The sequence below is a fragment of the Rosa rugosa genome, chromosome 2, assembly GCF_958449725.1.
Source record: "Rosa rugosa chromosome 2, drRosRugo1.1, whole genome shotgun sequence".
Taxonomy (NCBI): Eukaryota; Viridiplantae; Streptophyta; class Magnoliopsida; order Rosales; family Rosaceae; genus Rosa; species Rosa rugosa.
Window position 1 is genome coordinate 11,277,795 of NC_084821.1, and position 25,833 is coordinate 11,303,627.

The 25,833-nt window shown below is 37.0% G+C and overlaps 3 protein-coding genes, 1 long non-coding RNA gene and 18 other non-coding genes across 22 annotated transcripts; 2 read left to right on the forward strand and 20 right to left on the reverse strand.

Moving 5' to 3' along the window:
- Window positions 1–1,274: 1,274 nt before the first annotated feature.
- LOC133730339 (uncharacterized) lies at window positions 1,275–3,982 on the reverse strand. Its single transcript, XM_062157953.1, has 5 exons — window positions 3,784–3,982; window positions 2,018–3,087; window positions 1,862–1,915; window positions 1,404–1,791; window positions 1,275–1,305 (listed from the first exon to the last, which is right to left on the reverse strand). Exons 1-5 carry the CDS (start codon window positions 3,822–3,824, stop codon window positions 1,275–1,277), a joined length of 1,584 nt encoding a protein of 527 aa, XP_062013937.1. The 5' UTR covers window positions 3,825–3,982.
- A 1,292-nt stretch (window positions 3,983–5,274) lies between these two features.
- LOC133731498 (internal alternative NAD(P)H-ubiquinone oxidoreductase A1, mitochondrial-like) lies at window positions 5,275–13,892 on the forward strand. The gene is made up of 8 exons (XM_062158869.1): window positions 5,275–5,839; window positions 6,484–6,697; window positions 6,792–6,952; window positions 12,098–12,163; window positions 12,415–12,578; window positions 12,747–12,861; window positions 13,170–13,349; window positions 13,443–13,892. The coding sequence occupies exons 1-8, from the start codon at window positions 5,396–5,398 to the stop codon at window positions 13,593–13,595; spliced, it is 1,497 nt and encodes a 498-aa protein (XP_062014853.1). The 5' UTR covers window positions 5,275–5,395; the 3' UTR covers window positions 13,596–13,892.
- On the reverse strand, window positions 7,077–7,148 carry TRNAQ-UUG (transfer RNA glutamine (anticodon UUG)). Its single transcript has one exon. It is a non-coding gene; the product is annotated as a tRNA-Gln (tRNA).
- On the reverse strand, window positions 7,657–7,728 carry TRNAQ-UUG (transfer RNA glutamine (anticodon UUG)). Its single transcript has one exon. It is a non-coding gene; the product is annotated as a tRNA-Gln (tRNA).
- Window positions 8,244–8,315, reverse strand: TRNAQ-UUG (transfer RNA glutamine (anticodon UUG)). Its single transcript has one exon. It is a non-coding gene; the product is annotated as a tRNA-Gln (tRNA).
- On the reverse strand, window positions 8,824–8,895 carry TRNAQ-UUG (transfer RNA glutamine (anticodon UUG)). The gene has a single exon. It is a non-coding gene; the product is annotated as a tRNA-Gln (tRNA).
- Window positions 9,411–9,482, reverse strand: TRNAQ-UUG (transfer RNA glutamine (anticodon UUG)). Its single transcript has one exon. It is a non-coding gene; the product is annotated as a tRNA-Gln (tRNA).
- On the reverse strand, window positions 9,991–10,062 carry TRNAQ-UUG (transfer RNA glutamine (anticodon UUG)). Its single transcript has one exon. It is a non-coding gene; the product is annotated as a tRNA-Gln (tRNA).
- On the reverse strand, window positions 10,578–10,649 carry TRNAQ-UUG (transfer RNA glutamine (anticodon UUG)). Its single transcript has one exon. It is a non-coding gene; the product is annotated as a tRNA-Gln (tRNA).
- On the reverse strand, window positions 11,129–11,200 carry TRNAQ-UUG (transfer RNA glutamine (anticodon UUG)). Its single transcript has one exon. It is a non-coding gene; the product is annotated as a tRNA-Gln (tRNA).
- On the reverse strand, window positions 11,871–11,942 carry TRNAQ-UUG (transfer RNA glutamine (anticodon UUG)). Its single transcript has one exon. It is a non-coding gene; the product is annotated as a tRNA-Gln (tRNA).
- Window positions 13,893–14,649: 757 nt separating the features above from the next.
- On the reverse strand, window positions 14,650–14,721 carry TRNAQ-UUG (transfer RNA glutamine (anticodon UUG)). The gene has a single exon. It is a non-coding gene; the product is annotated as a tRNA-Gln (tRNA).
- Window positions 14,722–15,442: 721 nt separating this feature from the next.
- On the reverse strand, window positions 15,443–15,514 carry TRNAQ-UUG (transfer RNA glutamine (anticodon UUG)). Its single transcript has one exon. It is a non-coding gene; the product is annotated as a tRNA-Gln (tRNA).
- A 566-nt stretch (window positions 15,515–16,080) lies between these two features.
- On the forward strand, window positions 16,081–22,733 carry LOC133731499 (uncharacterized). The gene is made up of 2 exons (XR_009856688.1): window positions 16,081–16,257; window positions 20,456–22,733. It is a non-coding gene; the product is annotated as an uncharacterized LOC133731499 (long non-coding RNA).
- Window positions 16,767–16,838, reverse strand: TRNAQ-CUG (transfer RNA glutamine (anticodon CUG)). Its single transcript has one exon. It is a non-coding gene; the product is annotated as a tRNA-Gln (tRNA).
- TRNAQ-CUG (transfer RNA glutamine (anticodon CUG)) lies at window positions 17,287–17,358 on the reverse strand. The gene has a single exon. It is a non-coding gene; the product is annotated as a tRNA-Gln (tRNA).
- On the reverse strand, window positions 17,771–17,842 carry TRNAQ-CUG (transfer RNA glutamine (anticodon CUG)). The gene has a single exon. It is a non-coding gene; the product is annotated as a tRNA-Gln (tRNA).
- On the reverse strand, window positions 18,038–18,109 carry TRNAQ-CUG (transfer RNA glutamine (anticodon CUG)). The gene has a single exon. It is a non-coding gene; the product is annotated as a tRNA-Gln (tRNA).
- Window positions 18,783–18,854, reverse strand: TRNAQ-UUG (transfer RNA glutamine (anticodon UUG)). The gene has a single exon. It is a non-coding gene; the product is annotated as a tRNA-Gln (tRNA).
- Window positions 19,551–19,622, reverse strand: TRNAQ-UUG (transfer RNA glutamine (anticodon UUG)). The gene has a single exon. It is a non-coding gene; the product is annotated as a tRNA-Gln (tRNA).
- On the reverse strand, window positions 21,270–21,341 carry TRNAQ-UUG (transfer RNA glutamine (anticodon UUG)). The gene has a single exon. It is a non-coding gene; the product is annotated as a tRNA-Gln (tRNA).
- Window positions 22,734–23,452: 719 nt separating the features above from the next.
- LOC133731764 (selT-like protein) lies at window positions 23,453–25,193 on the reverse strand. The gene is made up of 5 exons (XM_062159170.1): window positions 24,869–25,193; window positions 24,725–24,795; window positions 23,914–24,229; window positions 23,673–23,807; window positions 23,453–23,578 (listed from the first exon to the last, which is right to left on the reverse strand). Exons 1-4 carry the CDS (start codon window positions 25,142–25,144, stop codon window positions 23,694–23,696), a joined length of 777 nt encoding a protein of 258 aa, XP_062015154.1. The 5' UTR covers window positions 25,145–25,193; the 3' UTR covers window positions 23,453–23,578; window positions 23,673–23,693.
- Between the last annotated feature and the right edge of the window lie 640 nt (window positions 25,194–25,833).

Below are 25,833 nucleotides of genomic sequence, written 5' to 3' on the forward strand. Positions count from 1 at the left end.
AAGAGTAGGGATTGTAAAGTTCTCGTACTAGCCTTATCTTGAAACTATGGTGAAATGAACTGCATTATTGGGCTGACTTCAATTAGAAGCATGCACATTACACAAAATGATCCAAAGTAGACATGTTACTACCTCCCAGTAATTTGTTGTTTGTAGGTCAGAATACTATTGGACCCCACTAATATCCCCAGTAGATGTATTGAAGTCACTCAGTTGACTTTTAAATTTGTTGGCAACATTTGAACAGGGTTTCAAATAAGTAGATGTCATTTAAAAGATGACATTACTGGGGGGCAGGAATTTGTTTATTGCCCCCCCCCCCCCCCAGAAACCTACTGTAAGCACTAAAAACAGCTAAACCTGTTGGAAAATTGACTTAAACTATCTAAAAGCAACTGCAAAGAAGCCAAACGTATAATTCTGTATTCCGAAAAGAATAATGCTTGTTTGAGCCTGAATATACAAGGAGTCCTTGAATTGATGTGTTTACTGGGGGGCACTAATATGTTTACTGGCCCCCAGAAACCACCTGTAAGCATTAAACCTGTTGGAAAATTTAAATTCAGCTGTGTAAAAAATCTTTTAATCATCCCAACTGTAAGAATCTGACATATTAAAAGAAAAATGATTATTAGTGCCTGAATATACACAATTACTGGCCCCCAATAAACCAATTACTGCCCCCCAGTAGACAAATTCAAAACGTAACGACTCTTTACAGAAACATATACTACTACTGAACGAGAGGTTCAGTGCAGCTCAACTTGTTATGAGTGCCCATTTTGCCACAACGACCACAACGAATCAGCTTCTTTTCAGCCTCTCCAACCGACTTGAACCGCTTCACCCTAGGCCTCCCGGGGGGCCTCTTCGAAAGGGGAGGTAATATACATTCAGAAGCAGATTCTGAAGAAGACATATCAACATTGGTTATCGGACAGATAGGAAAACTGTAGCTCTTCTTGAACATATCAACCTGAAAGTACTTATCAATATAATCATATACATTTACAGAAGCAGCCTGTAATGCAGCAAGGCCGTGAGGACAAGGAAAACAATTAATCTGCCATTTCACACATGAACATGAATGATCGGAGATGTTGACTACATATGAAAAGTCAGATCGAACCTCATAAACTCCAGGGCTAGAATAATGGACACTGAAATGACGAGATTTCTCCATTTGCTCCTTCAATCTTTCCTCCATTTTGGGAGTTAGTTCTGTGGTCCAACGTTCTGCCTCTTCCCTCCTCTTACCGGCCATCTCCATTTGTTTAATTCTTGTCTGGTCCAGCATACAATAGACTGGCATCAAACGCTCAATTGCAATCCAAGAGTTAAATGATTCAGCAATCCCATTAGCCATAATTCCATATCGGCAACTAGTATAAAATGCACGGCACCAATTTTCCACAGGCAATTCAGCAAGAAAAGGGTCAATAATATCGGCACCACCAACTGCTCTAAGCAACCGCAAATTGAAACGGTATTCCTTCTCAGTAGAGGAATATGCAACCTTAAAAAACTTCTGCTTAACATCTTCAATCAATTTTGAATTACCTTTACCCCTATATTTACCGGCAAGGTTCGCCACCAAGTGCTTGTAACAAAACAGATGAGGATTACCAGCAAATACCTTATCGAAAGCACTCAACAATCCAACACCCCGATCACTAATAAATGTGATAACTCTTCCTTGAGGTTCAAGCAGACTCTTCAAATGCTTGAAAAAGAATGTCCAGTTTGCATCTGTCTCAGAATCACAAAAACATATGGCTAGGGGGTAGAAACCTGCATAAACCAGATCACTGGAAAATCAGTCTACTGGGGGCCAATAATGTTGATATTGAACGGCAGGAACCTATCACAGCGTCGCACAGCAATGTAAAAATGATATCTATCACAATGAAAGAAACTAGAACAAGAAATATTAAGCACACAGATGAAACTATAACAAAAGCCAATATTACTGGGGGCCAATAATAAATGTAGGGGGGGCAATAAACAATACAGTTACCTTGATTCCCATTCCTTCCAGTTGCAGACAGAATCTGCCCCTTGTAAATGCTCTTACCAAACGTTCCATCAACATACAACACAGGCAAACAGAATTGAAACCCTTCTACACAACCTCCATAAGCTACGAAAAGCCTCTGAAAACGATTCGTCGATGGTTCAACTTCCAACACAAAAGAAGAGCCGGGATTACTCTGCAAAACAGCTTCCTTATACCAAGATAACTTGCTAAACGTGTCTGCATCGGAACCATAAATCGCTTCCTTAGCCCGATGCTTTGCTTTCAAGGCAACCTTGTAGGAAATATCAAACCCATAAGTTGATTTGAACTTGCTCATAATTTCCCTTGGCGTCAATGAAAGATTATAGCTAACATCAGCAGCAATGCAAGTCTTGACAACCTTGGATCCCAAAAGCTTGTGCTTTTGAGTCCTAACTACACCCTTGCAAGTGTGAATATTATTCAACTCTGTTATGTAAAGGCAACCATTGGCAGATGATGAAAAAGCACGAAGATGCCAATCACATCCTTCGGTTCCAACATTTGCACAGACTGCATGAATACGGTCCAAATCATTTCTCAGCAAAACAAACTCGAAACCAACTGCAATTGCATACTTCCTGAGCTTCTCACGGAGCTCAGCGGCACCATGAAACTTATCCCCGACATGATGAATATAAGAACTCCACTCATCAGACAAATACGTCTTGTGAACTTCAGTCCTGAATGCATCACCCAAATAATCATCTTCATCAATCACTTCCGACCCACTATCCACAGAACAAGTTCTCCTACAACCTCCCCCAATCTTTAAAACTGAAATATCGACACACTCTAACCTATGTATTCTAGCAGAGCAAAACAGCATCTGGAAATCACGATCGTTACGAAGAAAACAAACTTCACAACCTGGAACTGAATACTGAAGCTCAATAATATCACTTGGCAAAAACTGGAATGTACGGAAAATGTCTTCATACAACTCAGAGTAGCTCATGCATTGATTCAAAGGAATCATATAACCTTTGCCAGAGTAAAGGCACCTAGCAACCAGAGGATCAACCATAGACCTGCGAAGAAAACACAACCGAACGAATCTATTATTAAACCTACATCACATGTTACTGCCCCCCATTAAATTGAGATGTGCCCCCCAATGATTTAATCAAAACTACCACAACGAAATAGCAGAAGTACCAAATTACTTTTAAAATAATGAAAAGGATACCTAGACAACAATTACAGCGATTTAATATCACATCAAAACATTACTGCCCCCCAATACACATACTACTGGTCCCCAATAATGTAGTCAAAACAGCAAAAACAATTTCGAAAATGTAATAAATTGAAATGAATTCAAATAAAAGATCAGCAGGCAACAATTATAGATACTAAAATATCATTGAACACACATTACTGCCCCCCAGTAAAAATATTACTGCCTCCCAAAAATTTAATCAGAGCTACCAGATCACCTCGGAAACAGCTCAAACCCTCATCCAATCATGAATTCACCAATAAAAACACGAAATTAATACAGAAAATCAAAACTAACACAATGCACTCAAAAACACCTGGAAATTCATAACAAAACTGCAACAACAATTCAAAACCAAAACAAACATAACACGAATCTCTGATTCAAAAAATTCAGTTCGAAAATAACACAACAATTCGTACACAAGAAGATCTGTTAGTTAAACAGATTAAATCGAGCTAAAACTCAAACAGATTAGATAGAGCTAAAGAAAAAAAAAACAAACCGCAGTGGAGGAACACACAGAGCATCTCGACCTCGCTCCATTTGAAAATAGCAGCAGATATTCTCTCTCTAGGCTTCGCAAATCCTCTACCACCAGCTCTAAATACAAATCGCCGGAGAGCTTCCCACACTGAAATCGCCGGAGAGCTACGCACGCCGGAACCAGGGAGCTTCTCTCTCCAGAATTTGAAATCGCACGGCTCCTCTCTCTCTCTCTCTCCCTCTCTAAAATGATACAGCTGCACTATCAAAAACCAGGGAGCTTCTCTCTCTACAATCCCGGCCGATTCTCTCTCTCTCTCTAAACTCGGAGAGCTTCGCTCCCTAAATCACGTTTCTGTTACAATTTGAAAGCGTTTCAGTTATAGAGGGGCAAAAGGGTCAGCAAATTTGGATAAAACAGGCACGTGAGGAAAAGATTGGGTAATTGGGGTTTAAAAATGAAAACTGTTGATTAAGTGGGGAATCTCTTAGACTGTTTGGGTAAATGGGGTTAAATGACCCAAAAACTGGGTAAATGATCATTTTCCCTAATTTATTCTAGAATAGGTTTTTTAGTTGTACTCTAAAAATCGGCTCTTTCTAACGACCCTTAGGGATGTGTTGATTTTGTACTGCTTGCTCGAATTTTAATACAGATTGACCTTTTCGATAAAAAAAGAAGAAGAAGAAGACCCCTCTCCTACATGATAAGTTTGTAATTTGTTTGACATGAAATGACTATTAACTGTAATTTTTTTTTTTTTGAAATAAAGGTTCATTAATTACATTAGATGACTACCCAAAAAACTAGAGTCTAACATACACTTAAAAGATAGAAAAATTTCTATCTAAGCAATGTAAACTCATTACAAGTCAATTTGAGCCCGCTTTGTAAAACGAACTCATAAACAAAGAACAACTCCATGTCTTCTGAGGAAAAAATTATCTTCTAGCCCTCCATCAGCGAGACACGCAATTATGGTACGAAAGGAAAGCTACTTCCCAGCAGACAAATAGGACTCAAATCCTTATCCATAAGCCGCTTTCTCTAGTCCAACTCAAGATAATTACCAACTCCAGTCCCTCTCCCTAAAGAGAATGAAAGCCTAAAGTTTCTCAAATTTGAGATATGCACCAAGGGTACTTGCGAACCCTAATGTCTTTTGGTTGTGCTTTATGATTTTAGAAAAAAAAAAAGATTAAATTATTTAGATAATGACTCATTTATCAGCTCCATATGAGTGAAATAGTTATGTATAACTTAACCGATCCTTTCAAATGAGTTGACAGTGTGAGTGTGTACTAAACCGTAAAAGTTTGTTACCGTTCTCCAAAGTCCAAAGTCAACAAACCCACACCGCAAGAAACGAGAACCCAATCCAAAACCCCATCCGAAACGTTTTGATCACGAAACCGCCTGAAAGCTCCTCCACTCGTGCCCACCCTCCGACCCGCCACGTGGTCACTTGCCCACTGACGGTGTTGACTTTGTCCCTCAAATTCAGCGAAACCAGAGAAGAAAACGACAGCCCAAATTGTTGGAACCTTCTTCCCCCAAATTCCAATTATAAAATGCTCTCTGCTCCTCACTCTCTGCTACTTACCCCAGAACGACGCCGTTTCAGATTCCGATGTCTTGGTTCAGAAGCCTCATCCACGTCTCGGCGGCCAGAGCCTACTCATCATCCTCGTCGTCTTCAGCCAAATCCAGAATCACTGAACCTTTCTCTTACTCTCTCCTCTCATGCTTCACCACCGAGGCCCGACCGCCGGCGTTGTACTCCGGCTTGGGGGCGACGAAGCCCGGCGAGAAGCCGAGGGTGGTGGTGCTGGGGACGGGGTGGGCCGGGTGTCGGCTCATGAAGGGGTTGGACACGAAGCTCTACGACGTCGTTTGCGTCTCGCCGAGGAATCACATGGTGTTCACGCCGCTGCTGGCGTCCACGTGTGTGGGCACTCTGGAGTTTAGGTCGGTGGCGGAGCCAATTGGGAGGATCCAACCCGCCATTTCGAGGGAGCCAGGGTCTTATTTCTTTCTCTCCAATTGTATTGGGCTTGATACGGATAAGCATTTGGTACGTTTTTGTTGGTTTCTGGATTTTTTTTTTTTTTTTTTTTTTTTTTTAATCCAGAAAAATGTGCTTGTGATTGTGAGAATATGAATTGGGATGTTTGAGATTAATTACTTTGCGGAAGCTTTTTGGATGGTGTATGACATGTGTTGATTGCTATTGAATTGAAGTTTGTCCTTTTTCATATGGAAAATGTGGGATTATAGGCATTCTATGTGTGTGGAATTGGAAACGTGATTCATAGTTATTGTTAGTAAACAAATGCTACGCCAGTGATGCATAGTTCAGTTACAGAATTATCCTTTTTATGGTTGGTGAAGTTCGAAACTGTTGGATGAAGTAATGTATTGTTCAGTTACAGAATTAGCCAATTTATGGTTGGTAAAGGTTGAAAGTTTTGGAAGAAGAATGACATGTGTGTTGTTATTGCATTGAAGTTTGTCATTTTCTTGATAGAAAAATGTGAGCTAGTTAGTCTTATGCATCATTGAATTGCAACTGCTCGAAATTGAAAGTGTGATTCTTTATCTAAGAGTAACATTGTGTTTGTGGACAAGTGCTAGCGTTGTTGTGGTGGATGTAAATGTTTGAGATTTGAGAGCACAATATCTTAATTGCAAGAAACTTTGGTCTTTTGGGAATTGAAGGTGCAATGTGAGACTGTAACTGATGGAGCTGATAACTTGGAGCCATGGAAATTTGAAATTGCCTACGACAAGCTGGTAATTGCATTGGGTGCACAGCCCACAACTTTCGGAATACGTGGTGTAGAAGAACATGCCATTTTTCTTCGCGAAGTCTACCATGCCCAGGAAATCCGTAGGAAGCTGCTCCTAAACTTGATGCTATCGGAAGTTCCCGGTATGTTAATGCAAGTACATTCATATTACTGCATGACAACATTGATATTTGCAGTCATTCTGTATTTCATCTTGGTTTTGTGTCTTGGAGGCAGGTGTTTCAGAGGAAGAGAAAAGCAGACTCCTACATTGTGTTGTTGTAGGAGGTGGTCCCACCGGAGTTGAGTTCAGTGGTGAACTAAGTGACTTTATTCAGAAAGATGTTCATCAGAGATATGCCCATGTGAAAGATTACATTCATGTTACCTTGATTGAGGTTTGTCCATCGTCACTTATCCTATGAGATATCATACAACCATGTTGAATATGCTTGCAAGTCCTAGCCTTTTACAAAACATATGCCAAAAAAAAATAATAATAATAATAATAAAAAAATGTAGAGGTCCTACCGGGAGTCGAACCCAGGTCACTGGATTCAAAGTCCAGAGTGCTAACCACTACACCATAGAACCTTGTTGTTAGCTAGCCTTTTTCAAAAAATCATTAGATATAAATGCAGTCCATGCAAAATAATTTTCTGTGCACAATTTATTGTAGGGAACTAAAGTCCAGGAGTTCTAACTTGTTTGAAAGTTACATATGCATTGGAATGATTTGATAGCAAAACCAAATAGTTCTGTTGATACTTTTACGTTTTTAATGCTAATTCCACATTTTGAAGTTGAATGATGAAATTGGACCTTCTTATTTGTTTGTGTTGTTTTATACCAATATTGTTATTTTATATTTGATTTCATTTTGGGACTATCATTACTTGAATGAATGAGAGACGTGCTTTAATTTTGGTAGAAGACCGAGTTATCCTGTGTGAACCAATTTTGTGATCTTCAGTAGTGTTAGGAATTCAAAATTTGTGTAACAAATGATGTGGCACTGTTAAGTGTTGTTACATATGTTGAATATTCTTGCAAGTCCTACCCTTTTACAAAAATATGAAAAAAAAGAAAAAAGAAAAGAGAGAGGTCCTACCGGGAGTCGAACCCAGGTCACTGGATTCAAAGTCCAGAGTGCTAACCACTACACCATAGAACCTTGTTGTTAGCTACCCTTTTAAAAATGTCATTAGATATAAATGCAGTCACATGCAAATTAATTTGCTGTGCCAGTTTATTGTAGAGGAACTAAGTCCAGGATTTCCAACTTGTTTGAAAGTTATATTTGATTGGATTGATTTGGTAGAAAAGCCAAGTAGTTATGTTAATACTTTTAAGTTTTGCAAGCTAATTCCATGTTTTGAAGTTGAATGATGAAATCGAACCTCCTTATTTGTTTGTGTTGTTTTATACCAATGTTGTTATTTTATATTTGATTTTATTTTCAGACAATCATTACTTGAATGAATCAGAGACATACTTTAATTTTGGTAGATGTTATCACCGAGTAATCCTGTGTAAAACTGTAAACCAATTTTTTGATCTTCAGTACTGTTAGGAATTCCAAGTCTGTGTAGCAAATGATGTGGCACTGTTAAAGTGTTACATATGTTGAATATTCTTGCAAGTCTGATCCTTTTACAAAACATACGAAAAAATAAAAAAATGAAGGAGAGGTCCTACCGGGAGTCGAACCCAGGTCACTGGATTCAAAGTCCAGAGTGCTAACCACTACACCATAGAACCTTGTTGTTAGCTAGCCTTTTTCAAAAAATCATTAGATATAAATGCAGTCCATGCAAAATAATTTGCTGTGCACAATTTATTGTAGGGAACTAAAGTCCAGGAGTTCTAACTTGTTTGAATGTTACATATGCATTGGAATGATTTGATAGCAAAACCAAATAGTTCTGTTGATACTTTTACGTTTTTAATGCTAATTCCACATTTTGAAGTTGAATGATGAAATTGGACCTTCTTATTTGTTTGTGTTGTTTTATACCAATATTGTTATTTTATATTTGATTTCATTTTGGGACTATCATTACTTGAACGAATGAGAGACATGCTTTAATTTTGGTAGAAGACCGAGTTATCCTGTGTGAACCAATTTTGTGATCTTCAGTAGTGTTAGGAATTCAAAATTTGTGTAACAAATGATGTGGCACTGTTAAGTGTTGTTACATATGTTGAATATTCTTGCAAGTCCTACCCTTTTACAAAAATATGAAAAAAAAGAAAAAAGAAAAGAGAGAGGTCCTACCGGGAGTCGAACCCAGGTCACTGGATTCAAAGTCCAGAGTGCTAACCACTACACCATAGAACCTTGTTGTTAGCTACCCTTTTAAAAATGTCATTAGATATAAATGCAGTCACATGCAAATTAATTTGCTGTGCCAGTTTATTGTAGAGGAACTAAGTCCAGGATTTCCAACTTGTTTGAAAGTTATATTTGATTGGATTGATTTGGTAGAAAAGCCAAGTAGTTATGTTAATACTTTTAAGTTTTGCAAGCTAATTCCATGTTTTGAAGTTGAATGATGAAATCGAACCTCCTTATTTGTTTGTGTTGTTTTATACCAATGTTGTTATTTTATATTTGATTTTATTTTCAGACAATCATTACTTGAATGAATCAGAGACATACTTTAATTTTGGTAGATGTTATCACCGAGTAATCCTGTGTAAAACTGTAAACCAATTTTTTGATCTTCAGTACTGTTAGGAATTCCAAGTCTGTGTAGCAAATGATGTGGCACTGTTAAAGTGTTACATATGTTGAATATTCTTGCAAGTCTGATCCTTTTACAAAACATACGAAAAAATAAAAAAATGAAGGAGAGGTCCTACCGGGAGTCGAACCCAGGTCACTGGATTCAAAGTCCAGAGTGCTAACCACTACACCATAGAACCTTGTTGTTAGCTAGCCTTTTTCAAAAAATCATTAGATATAAATGCAGTCCATGCAAAATAATTTGCTGTGCACAATTTATTGTAGGGAACTAAAGTCCAGGAGTTCTAACTTGTTTGAAAGTTACATATGCATTGGAATGATTTGATAGCAAAACCAAATAGTTCTGTTGATACTTTTACGTTTTTAATGCTAATTCCACATTTTGAAGTTGAGTGATGAAATTGGACCTTCTTATTTGTTTGTGTTGTTTTATACCAATATTGTTATTTTATATTTGATTTCATTTTGGGACTATCATTACTTGAATGAATGAGAGACATGCTTTAATTTCTGTAGAAGACCGAGTTATCCTGTGTGAACCAATTTTGTGATCTTCAGTAGTGTTAGGAATTCAAAATTTGTGTAACAAATGATGTGGCACTGTTAAGTGTTGTTACATATGTTGAATATTCTTGCAAGTCCTACCCTTTTACAAAAATATGAAAAAAAAGAAAAAAGAAAAGAGAGAGGTCCTACCGGGAGTCGAACCCAGGTCACTGGATTCAAAGTCCAGAGTGCTAACCACTACACCATAGAACCTTGTTGTTAGCTACCCTTTTAAAAATGTCATTAGATATAAATGCAGTCACATGCAAATTAATTTGCTGTGCCAGTTTATTGTAGAGGAACTAAGTCCAGGATTTCCAACTTGTTTGAAAGTTATATTTGATTGGATTGATTTGGTAGAAAAGCCAAGTAGTTATGTTAATACTTTTAAGTTTTGCAAGCTAATTCCATGTTTTGAAGTTGAATGATGAAATCGAACCTTCTTATTTGTTTGTGTTGTTTTATACCAATGTTGTTATTTTATATTTGATTTTATTTTCAGACAATCATTACTTGAATGAATCAGAGACATACTTTAATTTTGGTAGATGTTATCACCGAGTAATCCTGTGTAAAACTGTAAACCAATTTTTTGATCTTCAGTACTGTTAGGAATTCCAAGTCTGTGTAGCAAATGATGTGGCACTGTTAAAGTGTTACATATGTTGAATATTATTGCAAGTCTGAGCCTTTTACAAAACATACGAAAAAATAAAAAAATGAAGGAGAGGTCCTACCGGGAGTCGAACCCAGGTCACTGGATTCAAAGTCCAGAGTGCTAACCATTACACCATAGAACCGCTAGCCTTTTTCAAAATATCTTTAGATATAAATTCAATCACATGCAAATTAATTTGCTGTGCCAGTTTATTATAGAGGAACTAAGTCCAGGATTTCTAACCTGTTTGAAAGTTATATATGCATTGGACTGATTTGATAGCAAAGCCAAGTCGTTGTGTTAATACGTTGAAGTTGTTAAAGCTAATTTCATGTTTTGAAGTTGAATGATAAAATTGAACCTTCTTTTTTGTTTGTTTTGTTTTATACCAATGTTGTTATTTTATATTTGATTTTATTTTCAGACAATCATTACTTGAATGAATCAGGGATATACTTTAATTTTGGTAGATGTTGTCACCGAGTAATCCTGTGTAAACCAATTTTGTGATCTTCAGTACTGTTAGGAATTCCAAATTTGTGTAGCAAATGATGTGGGTTGAATATTCTTGCAAGTCCGAGCCTTTTACAAAACATACGAAAAAATAAAAAAATGAAGGAGAGGTCCTACCGGGAGTCGAACCCAGGTCACTGGATTCAAAGTCCAGAGTGCTAACCACTACACCATAGAACCTTGTTGTTAGCTAGCCTTTTTCAAACCATTAGATATAAATGCAGTCCTGCAAAAAGTTCTGCTGTGTAGTTCGTTGTAGTGGAAATCAGTCCAGGATTTTGAAATTTTTTTGAAGTTTATATGCATACGCATTGGAATGCCGCAAATGTAAAGGTAGATAATGCTGTTAATATTTTCTAGTTTTGAATGCTAATCCAACATTTAGAAGTTAAATGACAAAAATTGAAGCTTGTTATTATGTTTGTGACTTTGTGTTGCTTTGTGCCGATGTTGTTGTTTATCTATGGCAGATTAGGACAATCGTTACTTTAATGAATCAGAGAACACTGTCACTGAGTTACCCTGGGTAAACCAATTGTGTTTCTTTTTTCATTCTGTACTGTCAGGAATTCAAAACTTGTGTACCAAATGATGTGGTCTGAGTAGTTTGTTTAGTATTCTTGAAAAGTACTAGCCTTTTACACAGCTTTTGGAAAAGAAAAAAAAAAGATTTAGGAATTAAAGGTCATACCAGGTTATCCCGTGTGAACCAATTCTGTGATCTTCAGTACTGTTATGAATTCAAAATCTGTGTAGCAAATGATGCGGTACTGTTAAAGTGTTGGATATGTTGAATATATTCGCAAGTCCTAGCCTTTTACAAAACCTATAATAAAAAAATATGAAGGAGAGGTCCTACCGGGAGTCGAACCCAGGTCGCTGGATTCAAAGTCCAGAGTGCTAACCACTACACCATAGAACCATGTTCTTATCTAGATTAAAATTAATATTGGATACAAAATAGAGTTGATGCAAACGTTATAACTGTTAATAGTTTAGTTTAGTGGGAAGTTAGGTTACCATTTCAGTCTTGCCAAAAATGTTGGAAATAATCAATTATTTTTCTCGTCTTCACAGGCTAGCGAGATATTGTCTTCATTTGATGATCGCCTGCGGCGCTATGCTACAAAACAGTTGACAAAGGTAAGAGATATATCCTGGTAGCTTGTTGCAATTATCGATTTGATAGCGGTGCCTACTCTAATTGTGGAATCTGGTCTCATTTAGATTTATAGAGATGGATTTGACAATTCATTTAGACAAGAAAACTTATACCTCAGAACGCTTTTTCTTGAGTAAAGGAGAGATCAATAAATGCTAATAATAGATATGAGTGTTGGTTAATAAACCCATTAAATGAAGATGGGAATTATTCACTCAATAATTTATCTCAGTCAGGAGTTCGTCTTGTCCGTGGAATTGTGAAGGATGTCAAAGATAAGACGATAGTTCTCAATGATGGCACAGAGGTCCCTTATGGGCTATTGGTGTGGTCTACTGGTGTTGGTCCATCATCTTTTGTAAACTCTGTGCAACTTCCAAAAGCTCCCGGTGGAAGGTAATTTACATTCATTTCCTGTTAAGTGAATGTTGTTTTTCTCTTGGCTTTTGGCTCTTGATTCCCATACTTGCTCCCAATTTCACTACCCAAATAGTTAAGTTTTCTTCAAATATGGTATACATATGCCATATTAAGGTGATTTTAATACACTTTCTCTGACTACAGGATTGGTGTTGATGAATGGCTACGTGTTCCGTCCGTGCAGGATGTGTTTTCAATTGGTGATTGCAGTGGTTTTCTTGAAAGTACTGGAAAACCAGTCCTTCCGGCTTTGGCCCAGGTTAGGAATGAGTTCAGGAGTAAATTGTGCTAATCTAGTATATTAATTTGTTTTGGTCTGTAAGAGCATATCTGAATTCTTGCATCTATTCATGATTTATGAATTTTGTGAAAGTCCATAATTTGGATATCCATGGTCCATAATATTGACTACTAGATAATTTATGGTAGTAAGTACTAGCCAAACCGGCAGCCAATTTAGCAGGTTTCTTTCCCTTAAGAGGTGATTTGAGAAGTTAATTGCTTGTGTGTTTAGTGTTTCTGTTTTGCTACTGAACCTTTAAGCATGTCTATATTAAATATGTGAAGGTTGCAGAGAGAGAAGGAAAATATCTAGCAAATTTACTGAACAAAATTGGTGAAGCTGGTGGAGGGCATGCCAACAGTGCAAAAGAATATGTATACAAGGAACCTTTTGTTTACAAGCATTTAGGTAGCATGGCAACTGTTGGGAGATACAAAGCTCTTGTGGATCTGAGACAAAGCAAGGTCAATTGCTAGTCACTTCTTCCAACTCTTCCCTCTTGAGCTTTAGAAATTTAATGACTGATCTGTGTACCATAAATATCTATGTCTTTGCAGGAAGCAAAAGGTTTATCTTTGGCTGGGTTTGTTAGTTGGTTTATTTGGCGCTCAGCATATTTAACAAGAGTTATAAGCTGGAGGAACAGATTTTATGTGGCGATTAACTGGCTTACGACTTTGGTGTTTGGACGTGATATAAGCAGAATTTAGATTTTCTAAAGAAAGAAACCTACATTCTTATAGTTATATATACACTTTTATTTTTCCCTTTTTTGGTCTGGGTAAAAGAATAAAGTGCTTGATTGCTGGCCCTAAGAATGCAATTAAACCTGCATTCATGTATAGGGTCAAATGTTTATGAATTCTTCGATACTGAGCTAGTATGCTGCAAAGTTTTTTCTTCCTTGTAATGAAAAATGTGAATTAACTAGTTTATGCATTGTAAGTGAATATGATTTTTATCTAGAAGTTGATTTATGTTAGTAAACAAGTTATTTGGTATTGATATATCATAAGATTAACCTATTCTGGTGGAAATTATCTGGATCTGAAATTTACTAGGCCTTAAGTGCAAGAAATTTCATTTGTTTCGGAAATGTTATGTTTCCTCTGAGAGTGTAGTTAATGGAGCTGATAGTTCTGAAGTATAGAAGTTTGAGTTCATACTCGTTTTGAGCTCAGCACAACTTTTGGAATTGATGGGCTAGAAGAGCATGTTATGTTATTCTTCTTCTTCAAGTCCACTATGCTCAGGAAATCAGTCTGTAGCTGCTCCAAAACTTGGTGGCTTCAGGAATTTGCAGGTAAGCTATTACAGTTAGCTTTATATTACTTTAGTCATATGACTTGGGTTCCCACCGTATATTCTTAGAGTTTGCCTTTTTGGTTTGGGCAGGTGTTTGAACGGAAGAAAAAAGCACTCCTACACTGTATTATTGTAGGAGATGGTACCACCTGGCCATCGGGTCTGGCAGAGAACTTAGCAAGATTATTGGGAGAGAATTCGTCAAAGATTGCATTAGCTTGATTGAGGTTTGTCCATAGAGCTTATGCCATAAGATATCTACAATCATTTCAATTTCTAGCCCTAGGCCTTTACAATTCTTTTGAAACAAAACGACATAAGGAAAGGTCCTACCGGGAGTCGTATCCGGGTCGTTTGATTGAGGTTGTCCATTAGAGCTTTTGCCATAAGACACTTCAATCATTTCAATTTCTATTCCTAGGCCTCTACAAAAATTTTGAAATAAAATGAAATAAGAAAAGGTCCTACAGGAGGTCGAACCCAGGCCGCTGGATTCAAAGTCCAGAGTGCTAACCACTACACCATAGAACCATGTTGTTGTCTAGTTTTTCACAGACAACCATTAGATATATACATTCCTCATGCACAACCTTTACCTGTCAACCGTTTGTTAATTAAGAGTATGGATTCATCATCTCAAACTCAGCAAACTTGTTCGAGGCTTTTGCATCCTGTGTATACTATGCATAGGAATGCATTAAATAACATGCCAAATAATGTTGTATATACTTTCTAAGTTTTGAATCATCATTCAACATTAGAAGTTAAATGATGACATTGAAACTTCTAATTATGTTTGGCTTGCTTTATACAAATTTTGAATTAGTATTTAGTTTACCATTTCAGGCTTATGTCTGAAACTGTAGCCATCCTGTAGAAATTATTCGTTCCATTGTATTAATAGTATATTAAGTAATGCTGTTAATACTTTGAATTTTTGAATGCTAGTTCCACATTTGAAGATAATTCTTATGATATTCAACCTTCAAATTAGTTATGTGTTGCTTTCCATCTGGTGTTGTGATTTTATCTTTTGGCTTTTATGTCACATAGGTAGAATCATTACTTGAATATATCAGACATACTTACATTTTGGTAAATGCTTTTGCCTAGTTATCTCATGAGAACCGATCCTGTCTTTTTCATTGCTGTAAAAATTCAAATTTTATGTGCCAAATGTTACTGTTTCATTTGTTGAATATTCATGCAATGACGAGTCTCTTACAAAAGTATTGAACAAAATAGGAATGAGAGGTCCTACTTGGAGTTGAACCCAGGTCGCTGGATTCAAAGTCCAGAGTGCTAACCACTACACCATAGAACCATGTTGATGTGTAGACTATTACAGAAAGTTATTAGATTTGCCAAGACTTTCACCTGTCAACAGTTTAGGGTAGTGCAAAAATAGATTATAACTTCAGAACTTACCAGGCTGGGAAGATAATATGGTAACTGAGTATGCTCTTTTCTTCACAAACAAACCAGAGATTATCATCAGGTGATGATCTCCTGTGGCACTAAGCTACGTAACAGTTGACATAGCTAAGAGATGGCTTTGTATGAAGCTTGTTCTAGTTGTTGGTTTGTTGGTGTGCTATCTGTTCTCACACTATATCTGGTTGGGTCTGCTTTAGATTTGTAAATATGTGTCTTTAGTTATTACATTAGAAAAAGAGATCAAAAGGCCCATGTATCCATTGTAAATGGTAATGATGCTGTTGGAACCATAACAGAAAAAATTGTTTTCCTTGTTCTGCGCATGTGTTCAATTCTTTTATTCTTTAGTTTCTCTCAGTGAGGAGTTCTTATAGTCAGTGGATTAAGAAGACAGCTCTTAATAATGGCAGAGAGTCCCTTTATGGACAGTTGGTGTGGTCTACAGGTATTGGGTCAAACTCCGTGCTTTTGTTAAGTAATGATAGACCATGTTAGGGGACTTTACTACTCAATTTCTCTGCTTACAGGATGAGTGGCTATGTATCCCTTCTCGCAGGATGTGTTTTCTCTTAGTGATTGCAGTGGTTTTATTGAAAACACTTGGACAGCAGTTCTTCCAGCTTTGACCAGGTTAGGAATGTCTTGAAAAATAACTATATTCAATTGTTGCAGACTTGGAAAGCATATTATCTCGTCAATATCTTCACGATTTTGAATGTCAGAATGGTCCATCATATTGACAGCTAGATTAAATCATGGTAGTAAGTAGTAACTACATACTAGCCAAATAGAAACCAAAACAAATTTTATCGTAGACCCTCAAGTAGGATTTTACAGCCTTCTGGTAAAGAGTAATTCTAGTGATAATGATTGCTTCTGTTGGGGCATGTATTCCGTATGGAGGAAAAAGCATACTCCTACAATCTGTTGTTGTAGGAGGCAGCCCCACACATGTTGAGTTCGGCGGTTACCTAGTAACTTCTTCATAGATGTTCTTATAGGAAAGATAATTTCATGGTTCCTTAATTGAGGTTTGTCCATTGAAGATTATGCTATGATAATCATTTCAAGTATTCTTGCATGTTAAGCTTTATAAAAATGTTCTATGTTAAAAAGAAAAAAGAAAAAAAAAAGAACAAAGGTCCTACTGGGAGTCGAACCCAGGTTACTGGATTCAGAGTCCAGAGTGCTAACCCCTACACCATAGAACCTTGTTTGTGTCTAGCCTTTGACAAAAAGTCATTAGATATGATATATGCAGTCCCTTTAGCTGTCGACAGCTTAGTGTAGTGGGAAAACTTACCAAAAGTATTTGAAACGTGGGCTATTCCTTATTTCCAAATTTTTCTACTGCCACATTTTGAAGTTCAATGATGAAATTGGACCTTGTACTATGTTCTTGTTGCTTTGTTCCAATATTGTTATTGTGTCATTGATTTATAGGTCATATTAGTATAATCACTAGAATGAAGTGAGACACACTTTAGGTTTCTGTCACCGAGATATCTTCTGTGAACCATTTCTCTGTTTACTGTTGGACATTCAAACTTTGTTTACCAAATGATGGGACACTGTTTGATTGGTTGATTGTCGTTCCAAACCCTATCACTTTCCAAAAGTTTTGAGAAAAAGACAAAAAAAAAGGTTAATAAGAATGGAAGGTCCTATCGGGAGTCGAACCCAGGTCACTGGATTCAGAGTCCAGAGTGCTAACCACTACACCATAGAACCATTTTGTTTTGTAGTCTTTTACAGAAAACAATGAACATAACTGCAATCCTTTAGCTGTCAACATTTTATTGTGTTGGAAATCTAGATTTTTCATTCTAAATTTTTGCTATTACCACACTTCGAATGATGAATTTGAACCTTCTATTGTTTTCATGTTGCTTAACCTTCTATTATGTTCATGTTGCTTTGTACCAATTTTGTTATTGTGCCCTTGAGTGATGTCACGTTAACATGACTTCAGGTTTCTGTCACTGTTTCTGCCTTTTCACTGTAAAGACATTCAAAATTTTACCAGATGATGGGACGCTTGTTTCATTGGTTCTTGCAAGTCATATCTGTTTTCAAAAGTTTTTAGAAAGAGACAAAAAAAAAAAAAAAAAAAAAAAGGAAAAGAGAAAACCTTAAGAATGGAAGGTCCTACTGGGAGTTGAACCCAGGTTACTGGATTCAGAGTCCAGAGTGCTAACCACTACACCATAGAACCACGTTGTTGTCTATTCTTCTACAGAAAACCATTGTGCATAACTGCTAATCCATGCAGAAACTTTAGCTGTCAGCATTATATCGACTTTACCACATGATGGGACACTGTTACATTGGTTGAGTGTTCTTGCAAGTCCTATCTGTTTCCAAAAGTTTTGAGAAATAGAAGAAAAAAGACGAAAGTATTCAGGATGGAAGGTCCTACTGGGAGTTGAACCCAGGTTTCTGGATTCAGAGTCCAGAGTGCTAACCACTACACCATAGAACCACTTTGTTGTCTATTCTTACAGAAAACCATTGTGCATAAATGCTAATCCATGCAGAAACTTTAGCTGTCAACATTTTGTTGTATTGGAAATCTGGATTAACCATTTGAAATTTAGCAAACTTAGCTAGCCATAGACACTAATGGCAAGCTAAATAATGTTGTTAATACTTTTTAAGTTTGAAGGGTTATTCCACATTTGAAGTTTAATGATGACACTGAAACTTCTATTTATGTTTGGCTGGCTTTGTACTTTTGTGGAACTAGTATTTAGAGCACCTTTTCAGGCCTAACAAAAGTCGTTTGAAAGTTGAAACTTTAGCTATCCTGTAGAAACTATACATTAAACAATGTTGTTAATACTTTCTGATTCTTGAATGCTAGTTCCACTTTTGAAGTTAGATTCTCAAATTCAACCTTCCGATTATTTTTGTGTTGCCTTGTACCAGGTGTTGTAGTTTTATGTTTGATATATATGTCACATTGGTACAATTATTACTTGAATAAATCAGAACCATATTTTACATTTTGGTAGAAGTATCCCTTGTGAAAAGATCTTGTCTTTTTCAGTGATTTTAGTTGATTTCGTGTATCAATGATGTGCTAGTGTTTCATATGCTAAATATTCATGCAAGCACTAGTATTTCACAAAAGTTTCGAGGAAAAAAAAAAAAAAAGGTCCTACCGGGAGTTGAACCCAGGTCGCTGGATTCAAAGTCCAGAGTGCTAACCACTACACCATAGAACCTTCTTGTTGTGTATACGGAAAGTTATTAGATATAAATGCAGTCCATGCAAAGACCCTTCATCTGTCAACAGTTTATGGTAGTGGGAAAATATATTATAACTTAAAAATTATGATATGTTTGGAAGATAATATGGTAACCGAGTATGCTCTTTTGTTCACAAACATAATAGATATTACCATCATGCCATGGCCATATGCTACAAGACAGTTGACAAAGCTAAGAGATGGTTTGGTATGAAGCTTGTTGTATAATGATTTTATTGTGTGCTGCATGTCCTCATGCTGGAATATCTGGTCTGGTCTGCTTCAGATGTTTAAAGATGTGTCCTTAGTTATTACTTTAGAAAAGAGAAATTTAAGCGAAGGACCCATGCATCTAAAATTCTAGGATTGGTGTATGGATACAATTATTGTGTTAATGATTGCTTTTATTTAGGTCTTGTGTTTCATATGAGACTCCTATACTGTGTTGGTGTAGGAAGCAATCCCACAGGACTTAAGAGTATAGGTGTAACCTAAGTGATGTTTGAGATGTTCGTCATGTTCCCATATGAAAGATTATATCCATGTTACCTTGATGGAGGGTAGTGGAGGGTTGTCCACTAAAGCTTATGCTATGAGATACAACCATGTTGAATATTCTTGCATGCCCTATGCTTATAAAAAATGTTCTTCCAAAAAGAAATAAGGAATAGAAGGTCCTACTGGGAGTCGAACCCAGGTTGCTGGATTCAAAGTCCAGAGTGCTAACCACTACACCATAGAACCTTGTTTTGTCTCTCTAGCCTTTTGAAAAGGTTGTTGTAATATAATAGATGTCGTCCTTGCAAAACTTTAGCTGTCTAACATTTTGTTGTAGTGGAAAATTAGAAAACCATTGCAAATGTTGCAAATTGTTTGAAACTTTAAACTGTCCCTTAGGAACTAAGTTTTTATTGCACTAATAGCACACAATGTTGTTATTAGTACCGAAGCTTTGAATGGTAATTCCATATCAGTATTATGTTTGTGTTGCTTTGAACCAATGTTATTTTATGTTTTATTTTTGTTACATTTAGTATAATCACCACTTTGAATGAAGTGAAACATACTCTAGATTTGTCACTGAGTTATCCTGTGTGAACCATTTATGTTTTTTTATGGTCAGGCATTCAAAATTCGTTTACCAAATCACAAGTAACTGTTTCATAGGTTGAATGTCCTTGTAAATCATCGCGCTCTGCAAAATTTTTGATGTGAGAGAGAGAGAGAGAGAGTGTGTTTCATATGCTGAATGTCCTTGTAAATCATCGCCCCCTGCAAAAATTTTGGAGGGGGAGAGAGGGAGGGAGGGAGAGACCAACAGTTTTTATGTTAACTGATTAATGTTCTTGTCTTCTAAGGCAAACAGATTATCATCTTGGTTTGATTATAGTCTGAAATTTAGCTGGTAAAATTTATTGATTTGATAGTACACTGCCTACTCTAGTGCTGGAATATCTGGTCTGCTTTAGATGCATAAAGAGTGAATTTCATGGGACCATGGGTAGGCAGAACAATTTTTTTTTTTAGTTGCTAATAATGAATGTGTATTTGTTTCATGTATTTTGGTTTTATGGTAGGTATTTCAGAGGAAGAGTATTGGTGTAGAAGGTTGTCCCAACTGGAGTCGAGTTCAGTGGTGAAGTTAGTGGCGTCATTCAGATTGATGTTTGTCGGAGATATTACCAAGTGAAAGATTTCATTCATGGTACCATGATGGAGGTTTGTCAATTAAAGCTTTATTCTATGAGACACCATAAAACCTTGTCAAATATTCTTGTGAGTCCTAGCCTTTTACAAAAATTCTATGAAAAAGAAATTAAGGAATGAAAGGTCCTACCGGGAGTCGAACTCAGGTCGCTGGATTCAAAGTCCAGAGTGCTTATCACTATACCATAGAACCATGTTGTTGTCAAATCTTTAACAAAATTGCAAAATTTATAGCTATGAACGGTTCATTGTATTTGAAAACTGGACAACCGTCTCAGACTAACCAAAACTGTTTGGAAAGCTATCCCATATTATACTCACACCAAGCCAAGTAATGTCTTTAGTAGTTTACAACTTTTGAATGCTAATTCCAAATCTGCAAGTCGAAGGATGAAATTGAACCTTCTGTCTATCTCTGTAATGCTGTGAAAGAACCCCTACTTTAAGGTGTTCTTTGACTTTCTGTGTGGTTCTTTTAAGCCTTTCTGTGTACTCTTTTTACAAGTAGGGGCCCTTCGACTTCTTTAAAAAGACCCACCAATGTTGTCTGTGTACCAATATTGTCTTCTTTAGGCCTGTTAGACATTCAAAATTTGTGTGCCAAATGATGTGGTACTGTTTCATGTATTGATACTCTTTCAAGAGTTGCGAGTCTTATACAATTAAAAAAAAAAAAAAAATGAGAGGTCCTACCGGGAGTCGAACCCAGGTCGCTGGATTCAAAGTCCAGAGTGCTAACCACTACACCATAGAACCATGTTGTTGTCTAGCCTCTTACAAGCTTCCTTAAATATTAACTGCCATCCAACAAATTTAGCTGTCAACAGTTCTTCATAAGTAGATTACAATTTTAGAATTACCAAACATGTTTGAAAGAAAGTCTGGTAATTGAGAAATGTTCTTTGTTTCACAAACAAAGAAGATATTGACATCATTTGGGAATCTCTGCGGTGCTACGCTACAAGACACTTGAAAAAGGTTAGAGGCAGTCCGGTATTTCTCTGGTTATATTTTTCTGCAAGTTCACTAGCTATTCTCTGTCCGTAGAGTCTGCTTAGCTTTTAATGTGTAAAATTGTCTTATTTTGAGTTTAAAGTTCAAGCAAAGAACCTGCTTGTACTTTCTGTGTGGGTCTTTTTACAGGTAGAGGCAAAGGAATATGTTGCCCTATTAAAGAATATAGGGATGTTCAGTAGTGTGGTAATATCTCATTATATCTGCGGATATGTTTATTATTCATGCAATGGTGTCTGTCTGCCTGGAGTTTGTCTCGTCTCTGGGATTGTAAGGTGTCAAAGATAAGAACATAATTCCTAATGAAGGCAGGTTCTTATTGGATTTTGGTACTTTATACGGTCTATTGGTGTTGGTCAATGGTGTTTTGTGAACTCCCTGCGACTTCCAAAAGCTCCTTATTGAAGGTAATTCTTTAATTTATTCGTAATCCAATGACGGTGTCGTTGTGAGAATTTCTTACATCTTAAAATGCCATAGCAGTTTTCAAGAATTGTATGCCGTCATTAGAACTTTTATCTGCTTTCCCCTCCTCCTCTAAATCATAGTTTTCAATTGTTCCATTGGTGGTGCCTCCTTTGCATCATATCTTTCTTCTATCCCATGAGCAATGGTTCAGGATTCCCATCGCTCTCTAGTCCCTACTAGTTTGTTAAGTATGCTCCAAAAATGATGTGTTAGTGTGATTTCAACAAAGAGATTCTCTGGTTTCACTGTTACAGGATAGTTAATGGCGGGTGGCTACACATTCCTTCCCTGCATGACATGTTTTCAATTGATGACTGAAGTGGTGTTCTTGAAAGTACTGGAAAATGAGGGCAATCCAGCTTATGCTATTCTAGTACAGGGAATTGTTGTAGACATTTTATGATATGCATGTGTTATGAGTTCTGTGGAACTTCATTATCTACATGCTAGCGGAGTCGGTTCTTCTCCTCTAGTGAGAGGCAGCAGCTGCGTCAAATTTACTTGAGAAAAATGAAGATAATGTTCCACGCTTATTGGCTGTTACATTGGGTTATGGAAGCAAGTGAATATTAGCCAAACAGGCAACTTAAGTACAGTGTCATCTGGTCTGAAAGTGTAATAGTGATGCTGATTTGTTATTGAATCTTTACACTTCTGTTTTAAATATTTGGAGGTTGCAGAGAGAAGAAATTTATCTGGTGAGTTTATGAATCATAATTAGTGAATTCCACGTCCAAAAGAATTACATATAGCCAATCCTTTGTTGACAAACGATCTTCCAGCCAAAGCCAACGGTTCAATATTTGGACTGTCATACAAGAGAGATTACTTCTATTTAAAGAAAATGTTTCCGGTTTTGTTCCATGGTATTTGACTGCTACCGTTTGCAACAACCACCCACCACAATATTATTCACATTTGAACATCTAAAAATTGTCATGGATTCACCATTGTTTTAAATACGCATCCATCTAGAACCAGTGTGTGTGCAGGGTTGCCTGAAAATCCAGGGGCTCAAGACATGGTTAACCCACAGCATGAGTGTTGACAAAGATGTGTCCACGGCTCAAGACATGGTTAACCCACAGCATGAGTGTTGACAAAGATGTGTCCATTTATGTTACTTTTAACCAGTAATAGTGTATATATTTTATATCAATAGAGGTGTTTCCATATATGTTATGTTTTAATATGTACACTTTTGCAAATGAATATATCGTTGGTTTGATCTTTTCATTATATATTTGAAAAATATACTTTTGACAAAAGCTGAATGTTAAGAAAATACATCGGAACACTTTTCCCGGGGACTTTGCCTACTCTGAGGAACCGCACTACCTGGTTGTGCTACTATATGGGACATGCATAAATGCAGACATGCAGTGTTATATTGAACAATCGGAGTTCATTTTGATTATAACAGATATTCAAAATCCAAGACATCTCAAATCCAACCAATGCTTGTATCATATAGCAATGGAGAATCAGGTATTGCACACAAAAGGTCCAACCTGCAAAACATGTATTGATGTTACTTCGTACAATATTGATGATTAACTAGTCACTACTCACTCCGAACTCGAACCAACTATGAAAGTCGCATACATTCAGACGTTTAAAAGCTGACTAGGTCCATAATGCCCCATCACCAGTGATTCCTGAATTGACCAACTTCCTGCCAATGGCATCTCTTAGTTCAATCTCTCCTGGAAATCTTCCCTCCTGGAGCTTAGAGAAAATCTGCAATAAAAAGAGCACAAAAGCTAAATAAAAAGGAACAACTAGCAACAAAATTCTAGCTCAAAGCACTATGACCAAATGTGAAAAGAAGGTTCGGTTCACCCACCAATTCATCGTTGAGGGAAACTTCAAAAGCGCCAGTGCCTTGAAGGAAGGACTGCAATGCATTACCAAGAAGCCAAGTAGATGCCATGGTTCCAAACCTATTCGCACGCAGAGAGTAAAACCAAGGAGGGGGTACCATCCCCACCATAGGGAAAAGTTGCTCACCCCCCATGACAATCCCAAATATTCCAAATTGAACAACAGGAACTAATTTGCTAAGCAGATGCTTTGGTAAAGCTGGGGGATAGTTTGAAAGAACAACTTCAATCCCAGGATAAGCAGCCTCTAGCATCTTGGTCATTGTTACTGCAGTCCCCCTACCAAAAGCATATTCTTATGTAAGTAAACATAGCTCAATTCCATGGCTAAATCTAACATGTTTACCAACCCTATTGGTAGCTAAACAGATCCATTTAGGTCGAAAGATAAATCGCGGTCTAGAAACACAACCAAATAAATTTCAAATCTATTCAATTCAATATTCTATAAGGAAAAACACTTGTAAGAGCTATATTTAAGTTTGATCATCTATCATCTCCCATTGTACAGAAACCTACAGACTACACACTGCCGATAAAGCAATAAGCAAATTACCCCATAAAAGATAAGTAAGTACACACACGAAGCCAGGAATAGCAGAAACACATTTCGGGTTTGATATAAATATCAAAGACCCAATACAGAAAAGAAATATGAAAGGCACACTAGTAAGAGCAAAGATTTCAACTTGATCACACTACTCATCTAGCATTGGAAACACACAACAACATGAAGGTGAAAACCTAATAACAGAAAAGAAATTAGAGAATTACTTGTAAGAGCAAGAGGTGCAGAAACTAATCTTGACTGTGTTGCCGACCCCCACTGCTCCAGCGATTGGTTTCTGAAATTGATCAAAGTCAAAGGAAAGAGGACAAAAAAATCGAAACTTGCAGAAGCGAAAGAGCTTGGAATACCTGTGAGGGGAAGTCTAGGGTGTCTTTAGGGAGTGGAGGTGGTTTGTTTTGGAGGTGGTGGTGGTGGTGGTGGTGGGGTGCCTTGTGAGGAGGAGGCGGTGGTGGTCGGAGAGTGAAGATGTTAAGGACATCGAAGCAGAAGAGGAAGAGTGGTAACCCTAGAAAAACGATCTGGGCGCGATCCATGGCCTTTGCTTCAGAGACAGAGAGAGAGAGAGTTGGAGACGAAGAAGTGTCTCTTTCTTGACTAATGAGGATACAAATTCTTTGGACCATTTGGGCTCATCCTATGGGCCGTAACCGGATCTCTTTTTGTTTCTCGCCCAAATTAGCAGGGAAATATTCTTAACAAAAGTTTTTTAAGAGTCACTCTTACACTTGTAGGAGTTCTATCATTTGGTTCCTTTTGTAAAAAGAAACAATGGGCAACAACCTCTATAGTTTAGAAGTAATTTCTTTTGAGAATGGGGTAAGATTTGAATAACAAGAGATAGGTTTTAAAAACCAGCTAACAATTGGTCTACGACGAGTAGAACATTCTCTTTGACTAGACAACCAAAAAATTCCATATTGACATTGTAAGACATGAGCAAAATGTATCTCCTGAAATATTCAAAGAAAATGACATTTTTGACATGTGAAATATTTAAAAAGTATGACGTTTTTGACATGTGAGTACCAAAGGGCCAAAACTATCATGCATGAAATTGACAACGTTCTGCAACATTTTGATATTTGATGCAATTGTTTTGTGACTGCATTTTAAACAATAGCGTAGTTTTTTGTTCTATATATCTTGGTACTAGTTCAACAAGTGTAGGATAGCTTGAAGCCTATTCTTTGATCTTAATTTACCCTATTGTGATAAGATTGGTCGATTAGCTTAACATGAAACCCCTATATTTAGCAATCAAGTTTCAATTCCCACATGTTTGTAGTCAGCAAGTGTAAGTGACCTTCGTATT

Coding starts and splice junctions, on each gene's coding strand:
- LOC133730339 (XM_062157953.1), bottom strand. CDS start 3,824: ATGGAGCGAGGTCGAGATGCTCTGTGTGTTCCTCCACTGCG. Junction 1,916..2,017: donor TGGAAGGAATGGGAATCAAG/GTAACTGTATTG, acceptor TTCTTGTTCTAG/TTTCTTTCATTGTGATAGAT. Junction 1,306..1,403: donor GAATTGCCTGTGGAAAATTG/GTGCCGTGCATT, acceptor GTTTGATGCCAG/TCTATTGTATGCTGGACCAG.
- LOC133731498 (XM_062158869.1), top strand. CDS start 5,396: ATGTCTTGGTTCAGAAGCCTCATCCACGTCTCGGCGGCCAGAGCCTAC. Junction 12,164..12,414: donor CTACAAAACAGTTGACAAAG/GTAAGAGATATA, acceptor AATTTATCTCAG/TCAGGAGTTCGTCTTGTCCG. Junction 12,579..12,746: donor CCAAAAGCTCCCGGTGGAAG/GTAATTTACATT, acceptor CTCTGACTACAG/GATTGGTGTTGATGAATGGC.
- LOC133731764 (XM_062159170.1), bottom strand. CDS start 25,144: ATGGTCCAAAGAATTTGTATCCTCATTAGTCAAGAAAGAGACACTTCT. Junction 24,230..24,724: donor TGCACCTCTTGCTCTTACAA/GTAATTCTCTAA, acceptor TGCTTTTGGTAG/GGGGACTGCAGTAACAATGA. Junction 23,808..23,913: donor TTTCCCTCAACGATGAATTG/GTGGGTGAACCG, acceptor TTTTTATTGCAG/ATTTTCTCTAAGCTCCAGGA.